We start from the raw sequence: 15,230 nt of genomic DNA on the forward strand, positions 1-15,230 counted from the left end.
AAAAAAAAAAAGTCCTACACCTTCAATAAATGCCCCCCAAACATGGAGTAAAAGCTTACGTTTACACACACAAATGCGCACACGCACACACACACGAAACACGTAGATGAATTAAATTATGTAAACACCTTTAATGAAAGCCTGTAAGATTTAGAAAATCGATACATATAAATGTATAGTTTGTTAACGTTTTAATGTGTTTTCATGGAACTAAGCTAATCTTCTGCTTCCTTTGGTAATATTGGTTTCAAGTTAAACAATTCCTTTGGTGCTTACCAATTTTGCAAGCCATTCCATTCCATTAAATGTATTTTAAATTATTTTAAGTGTCTTCATGAACAATAACAAGCCAACCAGAACAAATCCTTGCTTTGCTGTATTCTTTACAGAAAAAAAAGACTGCTACTTTTAATAATACTTAGTTTTAAGAATATTGTTTCTAAAGTCATTTAACTAAAAGCCAGAATGGATATCTTGAGTTAATGCAGAAAAGCTTGGTCTATGTTAAATTTATAGATTTAATACTGGGAGATGCTTAAAATAAAGATATTGCCCAACTTCTATATAGCCAAAGTACTTAATGTAATTGGATTAAATTATGATTTACATGAAGTTAATTAAGGACAGGCACCTACCTTTTTAATGGTTTTTGTCTGTACCAATGCCAGTTCTCGGTTCTCATCAGCTACGTACAATGAAAGTTTCACATACGGATCACTGTAAGAAAATATTTCAGGATTTAGAGGGATAATACCTTTCATTTAAAGAAATACACAAAGAAAGTAGACAAAACCTAAATGAAAATGCAAATATCAGTTAATGACCCAGCTTATGTAAGTTCTACAAATGAAGCACATTTTTAACATGCCTACTAAGGAAATTCACAAGAAAAGTTTCTATCAAGAGTCAATGATGCTTATTTAAAGGCAAAAGTGCCATGAAACACATGAAGCATACACTAACTTTTCATCTTTTCCCTTAATTCAAATGAACTAACCTGCCATATTTCTTTTCCTAAACAGATTCTGAAAATATTACACAAAAGATTACTAAATGGATTTTCTCAGACTAGCAAAACCTAGCCAAAAAATTCAGTTTGCATCTTATTTATATCCTGATTTCCACTATATAGGTAAAAATTACTGTTCCTTTAGTGAAGGTAGAACAGGCACTGATCATCTAAACCAACACCTATCATTCTACAGATTAAAACAAAAACTCAAAACCAAAAGAAGAGTCCAGGAAATCAAAAGAGATCTGCCCAATGTTGTAGATTTCAGGAAAGTCTAGATTAACTGAACTCTTTTAGCGAGAAGTATATGAAAAGGACTACTTAGTGTAGACTTTCTCCTAAGAGTCAATAATTAAGTCCACTCACATGTTCTGAAAGTCTTAACTAACACTGACATAGCTCAAATCTATTCAAACTGTCACTCACAAGCGTTAAAAATCCAGGTTCTTGGGGCGCCTGGGTGGCTCAGTCGGTTAAGCGTCCGACTTCGGCCCAGGTCATGATCTCACACGGTTGGTGGGCTAAGGCCCTGTGTCAGGCTCTGTGGTAGCTGCTAGCTCAGAGCCTGGAGCCTGTTTCAAATTCTGTGTCTCCCTCTCTCTCTGTCCCTCCCCAGCTCATGATGTCTCTGTCTCTCAAAAATAAATTTTAAAAGACATAAAAACAAATTTAAAAAAAATTCCAGGTTCTTCTGTTTCACACTGGAGATCCTGAAAATCATAGATATGGCTCTCATGGATTCAACCCCCAAATTTCTACTCATCTAAGTACATAATGATTTATTTCTATCCAATTTGAAAATAACCTTTAGTGGCTACGCCATGACCATTAACCCTTACTTTGCAACTTCTAGGATATTTCCAAAGATTACGCAGAGCATCATAAAATACTTTAGATTGATTTTTATTCAATACCTCAATAAATATTCTATGAAATCCTTTAAAGAAAGAGAAAGGTATGATATAATTAAGTTTGGTAATAAAAGGACTTCATATCCAAAACAGAAATCAAAAGTCAGTGAAAAATACTTTTGGTATATACAGTATCTATTACCCATAAAATGCATCTTAATGGAAGCTACAACATATCTCTTGCAAAAAACAAACAAACAAGAAATAAAAACCAGCAGCAGAATCTGCTTGATTATATTCTGTTATCAGTAAATATTTTTAACATTCTGGTTTAGAAGGTATTAGTCATCTTTTGCCTCTTATCCATAATCTGTAGATTTATTCGATTAAAGATCATCAAACCCAACGTACCTACTTGTTATCTGAACGCCATCAACCTCAGGATAAAGACGAATGGAGAGCTAGAACTCAGTCTAGGCCTACAGACCCCGACAGCACCTTCCTAATTAGAACTGTGGTCTGGTGATGAATCAGGAGGCAGTTTCTAAGGCCAGAGGCTCTCAGATTTTAGCCGAACAGAACTGCCTGGGGCAGGGGGTAGCTGAAACATGGATTGCTGGGCCCTCATCCCAAAGACCCTCCCAAAGATCTAGTTAGTCTTAAGTGAGACCCTAGAATTTGTATTTGTAATAAAGTCCTAGTGATGCTGATGTCCTTAATCTAGAAACCACACACTGAAAACGGCTTTTCTAGATAGTAGTAGAAAAAAAATTTTTCTAAGCTATAGAAGCTAATTTTCTATTTCCAGCCACCAAGCCATTGCTTAAAAAAGCTCAAGGTCTGTTATCTCTGTTATCTCAAAACCAGGCTCTGAGTGGGCCATGAAGGTGAATGTGTACACGTGTGTGCACACACACGTGAGCACGCACACACACACTCCCAGACCACAGACAACACCAGAAGTGGCTGATGGCCATCTCTTGTTTTCATGGCCCTTGGCTATCATGACTGCTGCCTGTCACCTAACTGCAATAAACACATAAGCATTCACTTTAATAACACGCACACTCTTCTACTAATCATTTACTTGCTTTGGTTTGAATGCCCGGAATAGGTCACAGTAAGTGACACATGCAGTTGGGAATTCAGAGTGGGGTCTCTGAGTGGGACAAGGTCTCCAGCTGTGACCGGAAGACATGACTCTGCATGTCGTGAGTACTCAGCCAGGTAGAGGGAGGTACTAGGGTGTCTGCACGAAAGATCTACCAGGAAACTCCCTAGAAGAGAATGCTGCATGAAGGGAGAGCCCAAAGTGTGGGTACTGGTAAAAGGAGATGTAAGTTAAAGGGGTGGAGCATAGGGCAACAGTAAGAGCTAAGTTCAAGGGCGGTGGGAGGCTGCAGTCACCCAGACTGGTTCCGGGTCCCTCCTCCCTCTCTGAGGTACAGCAGTATCACTCACATCAACGGGTATTTACTGAGAGCACCAACCACCTTCAAAAGGCTTTGCTAGAAGCACACAGGAGAGAACAACAAAACAGGATTAAAACAACAAAGGTCACTAATGCACTGAGTGAGGATGAGGGCACTTTCCTGGTCAACGCGGTGAATGTCACTAGAGCACAAAGCTGAGATACGGATGGGACAGGGCTCACGCAGCGGCAAATGAGCAGCAAGGTGCTATAGCAGTGTGGACAGTCATCGATGCCACCTCAACTATGAGCACGGTCGGCACCAGTGCCACCATCACCGTCACCACCACAAGCCCGGCGCATCGCCATCAAGCACCCAATCCGCGCTGTCACACGCAAGATATGCGCAGGATCTCAATGGATCCTCATTGGTTAAGCTTGTTAAGTTGGCACATTTTCCAGGGAAGAAACCAAGAAGGAGAAATCAAGCTGAAGGGCAAGCAGGGGAGAATAGGAAGGGATGCAGGCTGCTTGCTTCTAGAATCCAGCTCTCAGCAGCGTATGTGCTGTGAATCCTTGCTGCAATGTGTTGACCACCAACGGAGTTGGCTGGGCGGAAGACCTGCGGACAGGAGTTCCTAAAATCCTGCCAAGTGCGAAAACATTTTGTGCTGTACGGTGACTTTAAGGATGGCCTAATTTTTATCTCTGCTGTCACAGCGTCTGGTGGGAGATCGAGATGCCCGGGCTAAGTGTCTGCTTTTAGGAAAGGCCACACCTTGAGATCTTATCTGCTTCTCAACACCCCAAATAGCCAGCTGGGCGCCTTGGACAAGGCACTGTAACGCGCTGAGCCTCAATTTTCGTTATCTCTAAAATAAAGGGGTTAGACTAAATCAGGGGTTTTCAAACTGCAGACTATCTACAGAGCCTTAGGTTTTGCGTAACCCTCACGGGGTAGCGACAGGCTACCATTTCCTCTGTAATGTTTTGTATAATGGGATTCCAAGTTAGAATTTTATTTTTGGACAGGGTCCTTTAATTTTTTTCAAAAAAGTTGTAAACTCTTAGACTGCATGATCCCTTAGTTAGAATATTCTGAATTGCAAAACAATTCCAACTCACTGCTCATCACTCAGTCGAACCAAAGCCTAGCGCATCCTAAATAAATACAGCCTGACTATCTCTAGATGCAGGAGGTACAGGGAATAAAGCCCTAATCTCTACTAAGAGGTTTTCTCACTCAGAGCATAAAGGGGGAAGCCCACAGTTTTGAGTGCAAGAAATCACTCTTGATCAACACCGGGCTGAAACCTTCTGAAACATGTTCCCAGCTTCTAACCAATCTACCTGCTAGGTATCAAAAACCTATGACCTAAGCAACAAGCACAACCCAAGAGGCATGTGTAGGTGTCTGCACGTGAGTCTAGGGCAAGGAAATGAGGTCATCTGGGGTTGAAACATCCAGGCATTTGAGAAGAGGCTGGTGGGGAGTTTGCGGTCCCTGGACGGCCTTCATTGTGAACATGACATTCTGCACGAGCGGCGAGAGGAAGAATTCTGTGTCCAGAGTCCTTTCCACACCTGACTCCACAAAGCTCTCCAATAAAGACAGCAGTTCTGGAAGACTCTCTGCTCTCTGAAGTTCTACCTCAATATATTCCATACCTTTGCTACAAAAGCCTAAAGGAGTCTCAAGGTCAAGGCTTAGTTAAGACTTCCTCCACTCCTAGATCACCTGGAAGTTTAGGAAAGACACCAGAGCAGGTCATCGAAGCTCCCATTATGGGGTGTAGGTACAGGGTGTTAGGGGTAGAGAGTTCTGGTTCATGTTACTACTTATATGCTTGCAGGTGGAAGATTTTGTTGTTGTAGGTAACCATTAATACATATACTTTTAGAAGAACAAAATAGGGGTGCCTGGGTGGCTCAGTCGGTTGAGCATTGACTCGATTTCAGCTCGGGTCATGATCTTGAGGTTCGTGAGTTCAAGCCCCATGTCGGGCTCCATGCTGACAGCACAGAGCCTGCTGGGGATTCTGTCTCTCCCTCTGCCCCGCTCATGTTCTCTCTCTCTCTCTCTCTCTCTCTCTCAAAACAAATAAACTTAAAGAAAAAAACCACAGAAAACACAATAGGCAGGGCATAGAAGGAAACATCCCTCCTTCCTCTGATGGTGTTTCTCCTCCAATGGAGGCCCTTGACCATTTCCACTGGTGTCTCAAATCTCAGCTTCATCAACTGAGTGACCTTCAGATAGTCACTTCACCACTCAGAACTTCAGATTGTTCATCAATGAAATGGGAACAGTTTTTAACTCAGAGGATCAGTGTGAGGATCAGATATAAAATCGCGTGTTAGTATCAGTCCCCACTCAGCACCAGACACACAGTACAGGTGCTTTACCAATGACAGCCGTCGTAACTTGAATCTGTGCTTTCCTCTCCGGGGAGACCTTTGCAGTTCTCTGTTGTTCCTTCTGAGCCCCTGATTTCTGCTGTGATTGCCGATTTGATTTGCCACTGATCACCTCCTACTGCAAACTGGGGGCTGGCCGGCCATGGCATACCGGGTCCCATCCCCCCTCACTGAACTATTGCATGTGGCTTCATGGGCATCTGGACGGAGACCATCAGACTGCTCATCATATTTACAGCAAACCTCAGAATTCACTCCTGGCAACTAGTTACCATCCTGGTGTCTGGTGTTTAGGACAGCTCAGGGCCAGCAAGGACATTACTTGCTGAGAAGCTCAATCCCCGTGGATTAGGAGAGACGTTATATTTCACAAACCTTTTGCCTTCTCTGCACAGTGAAGGCACCACGTCCTTGCCCCAGCTGAGGGCCAGTCATAAATGCCCATTAATGACCTTTGTTGTTTTAATCATGTTTTGTTCACACCTGTCTGCTCCTAGCAGATAGGATCTGATACATCCTATTTTACTGAGCAACCAGGCAAGGAGACAAGCAATGTTAATGAAAGACATGGTCCCTGCCCCCTCTGAACCAGACACAGGGAAGTAAAGCAATGACTCAGACAGGGTGTGCCAAGTACCCAGGAATACAGCACTCTACAGCAGTGGTTCCTGACCATGAGCTCACCAGGGTTACCCATCATCGGGTGCCTGTCCCCACCCCAAGCCGGCTAGATCAGAATCTCCAGGGTTGGGACCTGGGATTCTGCATTTGTCAAATGTCCCCCATGATTTCCATGCATTGGCCAATCTGGTCACCCCTTCCAGAGAGGCATCTGAGGCCAAGAAGGGAGAACCAAGAGCAAGGTAAGATTTCTCCAAAGAGAAAAGCAGAAGCAAAGGTCCTGTGGCAGGCTGCAGCCAGGGTGTTTGGCACAGCTGCAGCCTCAAGGGCTTGGGGAGAAAGGCAGCTGGAGGCTGCACCATGGCTCAAACCATGAGGACCCTGTGTGCAACCGAAGAGCCGGCCATGGCCACCGGGGATCAATCCTGGCTCCCTTATTTGTAGCCATAGGACTGCTAAAAGCTTCTCTAGCCTATTTGTGCCTCAGTTTCACCATTTATGTAATGGGGATAACAGCACTACTTCCTTTTATTCTAAGGAGGCTGTTAGGAAGATGAAAACAACAACAGTGCTTGACATTTAGTAGGCACTCCATAACCCTCAGCTATCTCTGCCATGACCTCAGTATTACTGCAGAGTTGTTGAAAGGGAAGATTCTCGATCAGACTCATTGCAAGGAGATCAGACAGCGGCTAGACAGACCAGCTGGGAGGCTTCTGCAGCAAGGACTGAGAAAGGTCCAAACACAGCAAGCAGTCAGGATCAAAAACAAAGGACTGGGAACAGCCCAAAGGTGGCACTGGGTGGCCAAAGGAATGCGGTGAGAAGTCGGGTAAGGAGGGAGTGCCTGCCAACTTCCAACTTACAGGCCTGGTTGACTGTGCACGGTCTCAGGCTACAGGACAGTACTGGGGCTTTAATCCCTTATCAGGCCAGCAACATCACCCACCTAGGAGCGGGAGGCACTCGCTAACAAGGCTGCTCTACCATATGGAGAAGCCCATGAGTTCCAAGGCACCACCTAGGGCCTTGCCTTTATAACCAACGTCCTTTACACAGCTCTTGAAGTTTTAGGCCATCACCCAAGAGGCCTTGGCTCTTTTGCTTCCTGCCCATGATGATGAACTTGTACTTAGGTCTGCAAGGGCATATCAAATGCTATGGTCTGTCTCCAGAATCCTAATGATTTAATGTTGTTTACATGAGAAGTGTGAAAGTTAGAATTGGCCCCCATGTGTCTATGTCTAGATTGAGCAACCACAAAATGCATCCCGAAGGCTCTTAGGTTCCTCTGTATTTTTCAATGTAAATTTCAGAAGAGAAAATGGCCTGGGAGATTCAGGCTGCTCACAGTAACACCCCTCATACGTACACAGATGACTTTTGAGGGGAAAAAATAGAAAGCCACCACCGTGTCTTGCACGTAGAGGGCACCAGAAACTGCATGAAATCAATGGCCACAAGACAGATCCTGTCAACTGGAATGAAATTCTTAGGAATCCAACAAATGCCGAGATGCCCAACAAAATTCACAGGTACCTGCTCTCTCATGAGAAGTCACTAAGAAACCTTAGTTGATAAACCATCCTGATTTTCAAAACTGCTGAGCAAAGAACATTGAAACTGTTGTCCCGGTCACTCCCCATGGAGCCCAGTGCTGAAAATTGGGTTTCCCCTCCCCTGGGCCCTCTTTTCCACTTTTCTCTACGGGACAAAAATTCAGAGATGGGTCTCATTCCACCTTTGTCACCATTAAGCAGCAACAGTGAGGACAAGCCCGTTTTTCAGAGAGAGATGAAAATAAGACCTTCTTGGGACGCCTGGGGGACTCAGTAGGTCAGGCGGCTGACTTGGGCTCAGGTCATGATCTCACGGCTCGTGAATTTGAGCCCCGCGTTGGGCTCTGTGCTGACAGCTCAGAGCCTGGAGCCTGCTTCGGATTCTGTGTCTCCCTCTCTCTTTGCTCTCCTCTGCTCATTCTCTGTCTCTCAAAAATAAACAAAATTAAAAAAAAAAAAAATTAAAAAAAAAAAAAAAGACTTTCTGGGTATGGCTCCTGCTCAGCCTTCAGAGTCACCATGAGCTAGGACAGTTAGAATGAGGCGACACTAATGGAGCAATGCTTGGCCCTCTCCATCTGGCCGACTGAAATGTTCTATGACAAGCAAGACTGCGTAAAGGCTAATCCTTTTGCACAGATCATTCACTTATTTTTGTCAGACTAAACAGTCTTTGCTGAGGTGCATGATTTTAAAGGAGGCGGGGCAGTGAGGAGGAGAAGGGGCAGGAGGACAGAGTGGCCTCCACGGGGCAGAGCATTCAAGATGCGTCACGTTCTGGCTGCAGCTAGGTTGAAGCGACATGGTCTCGTCCCCCAGCTATCAAAGTGTCCTTCCAAGACTCTTGGATATCAGAGGAATCATGAGAAAGGTCTTCATTTTTCAAGCATTTTTTTTTTTTTTACCCCTAAGGGAACACCAAATTATAACCTGAAGGAAGCAAGCATTCTTTCCTGTACCATGAGGTTGCCCAATATCCTACCGGGGCAGCCTATGAAAGGGTGGTGTCTGTTTTCCCTAACACCAAGAACAGAGGGCTTGAGGAGCAAATTACATCATGCCGTATGTCAAGTCTGCTTGGACTCCCTGAGGTATGTGACAAAGACTTAGCTGACCCAGAGAAAGTCTCATTGGGAAACCTATTTGTTGAAGATTTTCCTCATTCTTTCCCCTGCTATTAGTATAGCGAGTGTTGCATAAATTACTGACATCTGTAATCAAGAAGCAGCACAAAACAAAGAAAAATATTACCTAGAAAGTGTGAGAGAGTAAAACACGGGAATTTAGCAATACTGTTGACGCTGAAGATCTTGGTCTAACAAATGGTCAATGATGGAAAAAAAAAAGGTAACCCACACTTTTTGAAGAGGCACACATCTTAATATTCTACTAACAGAAAGAAATTATTACAAGGTTTCTAGAAGCCCTGGGGCAGCAGGCACCCAGCATGAAGAGTTGATGACTTTGATTCAACTTATTTCTAAGGATTAATCCCAAAGAAACAACCAGACATGCAGGCAAATACTGATGTGCAAAAGATATTCAGTACAGCATCATATATAAAAAGAAATTAGAAGCAACCTTTCAGCCCAATAGGGAAGTGATTCAATAAATTATGATGTGATCATGTGCGAGCATATGAAACCGTGAAAATCATGTTTTCAAATAGCATTTTTAAAGTTTATTTATTTTGAGAGAAAGAGCGAGAGCGAGAGCGAACACCAGTGGGGGAGAGGCAGGGAGAGAGGGAGTCAGAGGACCTAAAGATGTGGCTAATTCTATGTACATATGAAAGTAATGGAAAACATAGCTAAATAGCTGTTCTCTCTAGATTTATGAATTATGCTGATTTTCTTCTTCATAGTTCTTTTCTAATAGTACTATGGGGAAGTACTATTTTTATAAATACAAAAACGTTACGAAAATACCAATAACAGTTACACATATGCTTCAAGCATAATAAACTCTTTGACGAAGCAGTGAAACCTGTAATTTCATGGCTAGTCTACATTTCAATAAAAACCCAAAAGGGCTTCAAAAAATTTTTTTTCTATCCAGACAATTGCCTTAAATGGAGGACTACTAGAGATTTTGGAAAGAATATGCATATACATTCCAGTCCTTGAGACTTAATGAAAGGCATGAAACATACTCTGGAATATATCACTCGTTACCAATGGCGGTAAGAAGTTACTCTGGACAATCCTTCAACACACACAGGACAGCAGTGGGCAGCTTAGAATTCTTGCGTTGGCTCAAGGCAGGTTCAGAGAGCCATTACAATTTTACAGCTTGGGCATATTCTGTGAACCTGCTCAAAAAGAATACACTTTGCAGTGCTTTGGTTAGGATGTTGTGGTTGGAAGCGATGAGTGGCTTAACCCGATCCTACAACCTTTCCTATCACCTAAGGCTTAAAATTGCTAGTCACGGGGCGCCTGGGTGGCTCAGTCCGTTAAGCATCCGGTTTCGGCTCAGGGCATGATCACATGGTTTGTGGGTTTGAGCCCCGCGTCGGGCTCTGTGCTGACAGCTAGCTCAGAGCCTGGCGCCTGCTTCAGATCCTGTGTCTCCCTCTCTTTCTCTCTGTCCATCCCCTGCTCATGCTGTCTCTCTCTCTCTCTCTCAAAGGTAAGTAAAACAAAAACATATATTTTTCAATAAAAAAAAGAAAAGAAAGAAATTGCTAGTCAGGACTGACTCTTGGTCGCCTGCCATCTACAACCAGTTGCTTGGGGGAGGGGGAGAGGGGAGGTCCCGGAGAGCCCTGGGAGCCTAGCAGGGGGTCGGGGGGCACCACTGCAGCCCCAGCTGCCTATCTCTAAGACACACCCACAGTTTGTTGACACCTCTGTAGACATGGATCAGCTCCCGAAAATATTTAAAAGAGTTTGTTTAAAAAAAAACAAACAACTGTTTAAAACCAATGTTTTGTTATGTTCTAATAGAATAACTATCGTTCATTTCATATCGTCACTAAAAACCAAAGTTTCACCTACAAATGATGAAATGTTCATACAGGAGCCTTTATCTCCAGCATTCTTATTATGTATTTTCCCCACGTGTGTGCAGCTATAAACGGTTAAGTAAATGGCTTTCTGGTAAAGCTTTAACAGAGCGGAGAGCAGCTTGCAAAGTCATAAAGGAGGGAAAACAAAAACAGCTCCCTTTCCAAAAACTGCCTGGTAATTGATTTAATTCCTTAAATAGTCACTGAGTGTCCACCATACGCAAAGGACCGTGGTGGGCACCAACGGAGGAGGTCAAAGAAGTGGGTGGCAGAGGTACAGAGATAAAGAGACACAGTGGACATGGGGCCCTCAGAGAGATGGTCTCTCCCCTCCCCTCTCCTCCCCTCCACAGAAACCAGAGTCAGACGAGAAATGGAGGCACATAACGCAAATGCTGCCGTTATGAAGTAGGCCGGGCATACTAAGACCTCAAAGAAGCTGTAAGTTTCTATGACTATTCTAAGACAATCAGAGATGCAGGGACTATCTTATGAACAGAGATAGTAACTTCCAGAATCATTTCTCCAGTACTTCCTGGATGACTAGGGTTGTATGTGAGGTTTTCTGTACACACCATCTCTAATCCCTGAAACAGTCCCGCCAAGGAGGATGTTAGCAACTCCGTTTCACGAATGAGGAAAAGATGTCCTAATATATACATGTACCTATGAAATAGCTATGGAGACATTAAGATGAGACTAATAAACCTGATTCAGCTGCCTGTGCTTTGTTTAAAAATAAAGTTAAAATTGTATATTATCACAACCATAAACAAATAGAACTACTGCACTATAAATATACCAAACTATAAAATAGTGTTTATTACTGTATTAATGAGACCATGTGATTTTTTTCCCCTTCCTCTCATTTCTCCATATATTCCAAACAGCAGAGCCGGGATGCCAAGACTGAAGGTCACAGCCAGCCTCACAGTGGCCACCGCCCTCCCCAACCCTGACTTCAGAAATGGTCCCAAATGGCAACAACTAGAAAATTCAACTTAAAAATATCATGTGCATGCCAATAAAGTAGGTATAAAGGCATTTCCAGCTTTCATATCAATCCCTGATTTAACAGCCACCTTCCTTTTTAAGCAGCAAAGACGTCTCAAAGAGCCCTGGAAGACATGTCTGGAACACAGTAAGTGGAGGAAAAGGGAAGATCTTAATTTTGAAAGTATATACGTTCAATGTCCTGTTGGGGAAATCTGCTTCATCGTTGTTGGGACAGCATGCTTTGCCCTGTGGGGCCCATGCCAATGAAGCAAGAATAATGACCAGGTCACAGCACCTTCTTTACTATCTCTTTAGGAGGGTCTAAAAATCCATTCTGCCAAAGGCCTCGACTGTTAGCCCTCATGCACATTTAAGAGAGGGAGCAATTCAAACGTGTGCTTTGGAGAGAAATCATCCACTTTCCAAACTAATGAGATAAGACTTCGCACACAAGAGTCTATCTTCTGAAGAAGTAATTCAGGAAGGCAGGGGCACAGGCACATACCCACATGCAGGAAGCATTCCACAACCTAAGAGTGTTTGGAAAGTTTAAGGGGCTTATGGTCTAATGTAAGTGAATATCCCAAAATAAGCCATCCAGAGATCAAAAGATGTACACTTCACACACTAGAAAGGGACCAACACAGTTAAAACTCCTTTGATCGTCCTCAGGTAGCATAGTAGTATTGTCTTTTTTTTTCTTTTTTATGTTTATTTTGAGAGAGAGAGAGAGAGAGACAAGGAGCAGGGGAGAGGCACAGAGGGAGGGAGAGAATCCCAAGCAGGCTCCAAAACAGCATGGAGGCCGATACATGGCTCAATTCCATGAACCACAAGATCATGACCTGAGCTGAAATCAAGAGTCAGACGCTCAACAGAGCCACCCTGGCGCCTCAATGCTCTCTCTTAATATGCAATGACATTAAGAAAATCTTCAGTGAAACAAGACCACTATATCAAACATAATTACATTTATCACTAGTTTCAAGTTGTCATGATAGTTCAGAGGTACTTTTAATCATTGTTTTCAACCTTTATAACTAGTCACATTTAAAACCTCCCCAGGACTAGCCCAGCATAAAGCAGTAGACAATAACCCACATCCATAGGGGCCCTAATTTTAAGGATCCTGGGTTAACTAGAACCACAGAGTATGCACACTAAAGATACAGAACTCAGGTTCACTTTTTATAAACTTTAAATACTCCTTAGACGCTCTGGCTGAATACAAGTCTATGTAATGAATCATCTCCCCATTTCGCCCTCGATCACAGTCCCAGATACAGTTCCGTAAATGAAAATTCTCTCTGGCAAACAAACTTTTTAAATGTGCACCCATTTGTAAAAACACATGCACACACACAAAAAGCCCTCCTACTGTTATTTAAGAGAGCATATGGTCTTTGTCAATCCTACTTATTTAACTGAATAATTAGCATAACCCAAAAGCCATATACATTTTCAAAGACCAATTTATCTCTACCATGCTTGTGTATTCACTCCTGCCTGCAACAGTCTTACCAACTCTAAATGTTTATGTAAATCACCATACCTTTGCTTTGCACAAAGGGTAATGAGCTTCTAGAACTCCAAAAAAGAAAAACAGACAGGAATTCCAAGTAGTTGTGCAGAAACTCTCTGGGTGGGGCAAACCTGTTAATAACAGATGCATAAATGGCTATCAAGAAAGAGTGCAATTCACCGGGCTCTCCCGTGTGACAACAGCCATACCCTCCTTTCTGGTGTCTTCCTTGAGGTTCCCACTGACAGAATCCTGAGCTGGCTGAACACAGGTTTCTATCTTACAAGTCCTATAGATCCTAAGTGACTGGGGGGGAGGGGGAGCCTAAATGCTAAATCATCTCCAAAGAAGTTCTTAGAAAGCCGTACAGTCCAACTCCATGATGTAAGCACATTTTACAGTCCAGCAGACAAAGAAATTTGCTCAATCTATTAACCTTCCAGCCCAGAGAAGCAATCTACGTGGGCCACAAAGTCACCATATAAGAACCCTTGGGGGGCACCTGGGTGGCTCAGTTGGTTAAGCATCTGGCTTTGGCTCAGGTCATGATCTCACAGTTCGTGGGTTCAAGCCCCACATCAGGCTCCCTGCTGACAGCTCAGAGCCTGAAGCCTGCTTCAGATTCTATGTCTCCCTCTCTCTCTGACCCTCCCCTGCTTGCGCTGTCTCTTTCTGTCTCTCAAAAATAAATAAAAAACATTAAAAATATATTTAAAAAAAAAAAGAACCCTTGGGTCACAGAGGATACTGCTCCTATGAAAACTTAGGAAGTTGGGGAGATTTATCAAGCAAGGAAACTTCCTAAGATTCCCCATCCTGTCACAAGATGCGGCCCCCACCCTCCGTCTATATTTCACCTTCGTCCAGGCACCTACTGAGGGCTTCGATCTGGCTCTCACTTGGCGGTACCGATACCCTGACAGTGTCTGCCCTCCGTAAATATTAACCAGAACAACTGAGAATAGGTGCACATGTCGGTCTGTCGAACGCACACTACGAAGACTCCAAGGCAGACCGGTCCGTTCTCCAGCACACACAGCATCACCACACTGGCTGCGACCTGGGGATTAGGAATTCCCAGAGGTTCTCGAACTGGGGCGGCCATTAGAATCACTTGGAGGGCTGATAGAAACACAGGTTGCTGGGCCCCCATCCCCAGGTTTCCAGTTCTGATCCGAGGCAGAACAGGATAGTCTGCATTTCTAACAATCTACTCATCTGGGCGCCCGGCATTGGGGACCGAGACCGCTCTTCCTCTCGGCTTCTCCATGAGCCAGCAGCGCAAGGGGTCCATTCAACTCAGTGTCTCCATCCCCGCTATCCAATCACCCCTGGAGCGTGGGAGGAGGGCACAGCCTCACCTCTACCGAAGGAGGCCAAGGTCTTTAATGCCTGATGCTGCCCTTGTTTACTGGGGTGGCAGGAAGGGCACCTACAAGGCCTACCTGTAATTTCAATGAACCAGCCAGTACTGCTTTTTGTTTATTTTAGAGCAAAGGTGAGCCGGTTCTTGCCTCTTTAAAAACACACCCTTGTCTAATGAGAACAGTTACACAGGCCTGTCGGGAATTCCATTCTAAAGGAAATGGGGGGCGAGGGTGAGAATCGAGTGATACTTCGGTCAGCCTGTGTGATCTTACGGGAGGCTGGTAGGCTATGGATACCTCCTCATCTACTTCTCGCACGGTTCAAAAGAAACGTCAATCCAAATGAAAATTAAAGATACAGTCTCATTTTTTAAAAATAAATCAGTTGCCTTTACCCCCAACTGATCAAGTCAGTAGCCTTAAAAAACAGGTGCACAGACACAGGATGGCCCCGAAATCGGCC

At 43.8% G+C, this 15,230-nt stretch overlaps 1 protein-coding gene across 7 annotated transcripts in view; it reads right to left on the reverse strand.

Annotated features, from left to right (window-relative positions):
- The window catches only part of NEDD4L (NEDD4 like E3 ubiquitin protein ligase), a 334,157-nt gene that overhangs the window by 150,178 nt on the left and 168,749 nt on the right, over positions 1–15,230 (reverse strand). For all 7 annotated transcript variants that reach the window (XM_029921933.1, XM_029921939.1, XM_029921938.1 and 4 more), the window contains one exon: positions 636–717. In XM_029921933.1, coding sequence (XP_029777793.1) covers positions 636–717 — 82 coding nt within the window. The remainder of the gene's footprint in view (positions 1–635; positions 718–15,230) is intronic.

Source organism: Suricata suricatta, chromosome 14 (assembly GCF_006229205.1).
Source record: "Suricata suricatta isolate VVHF042 chromosome 14, meerkat_22Aug2017_6uvM2_HiC, whole genome shotgun sequence".
Taxonomy (NCBI): Eukaryota; Metazoa; Chordata; class Mammalia; order Carnivora; family Herpestidae; genus Suricata; species Suricata suricatta.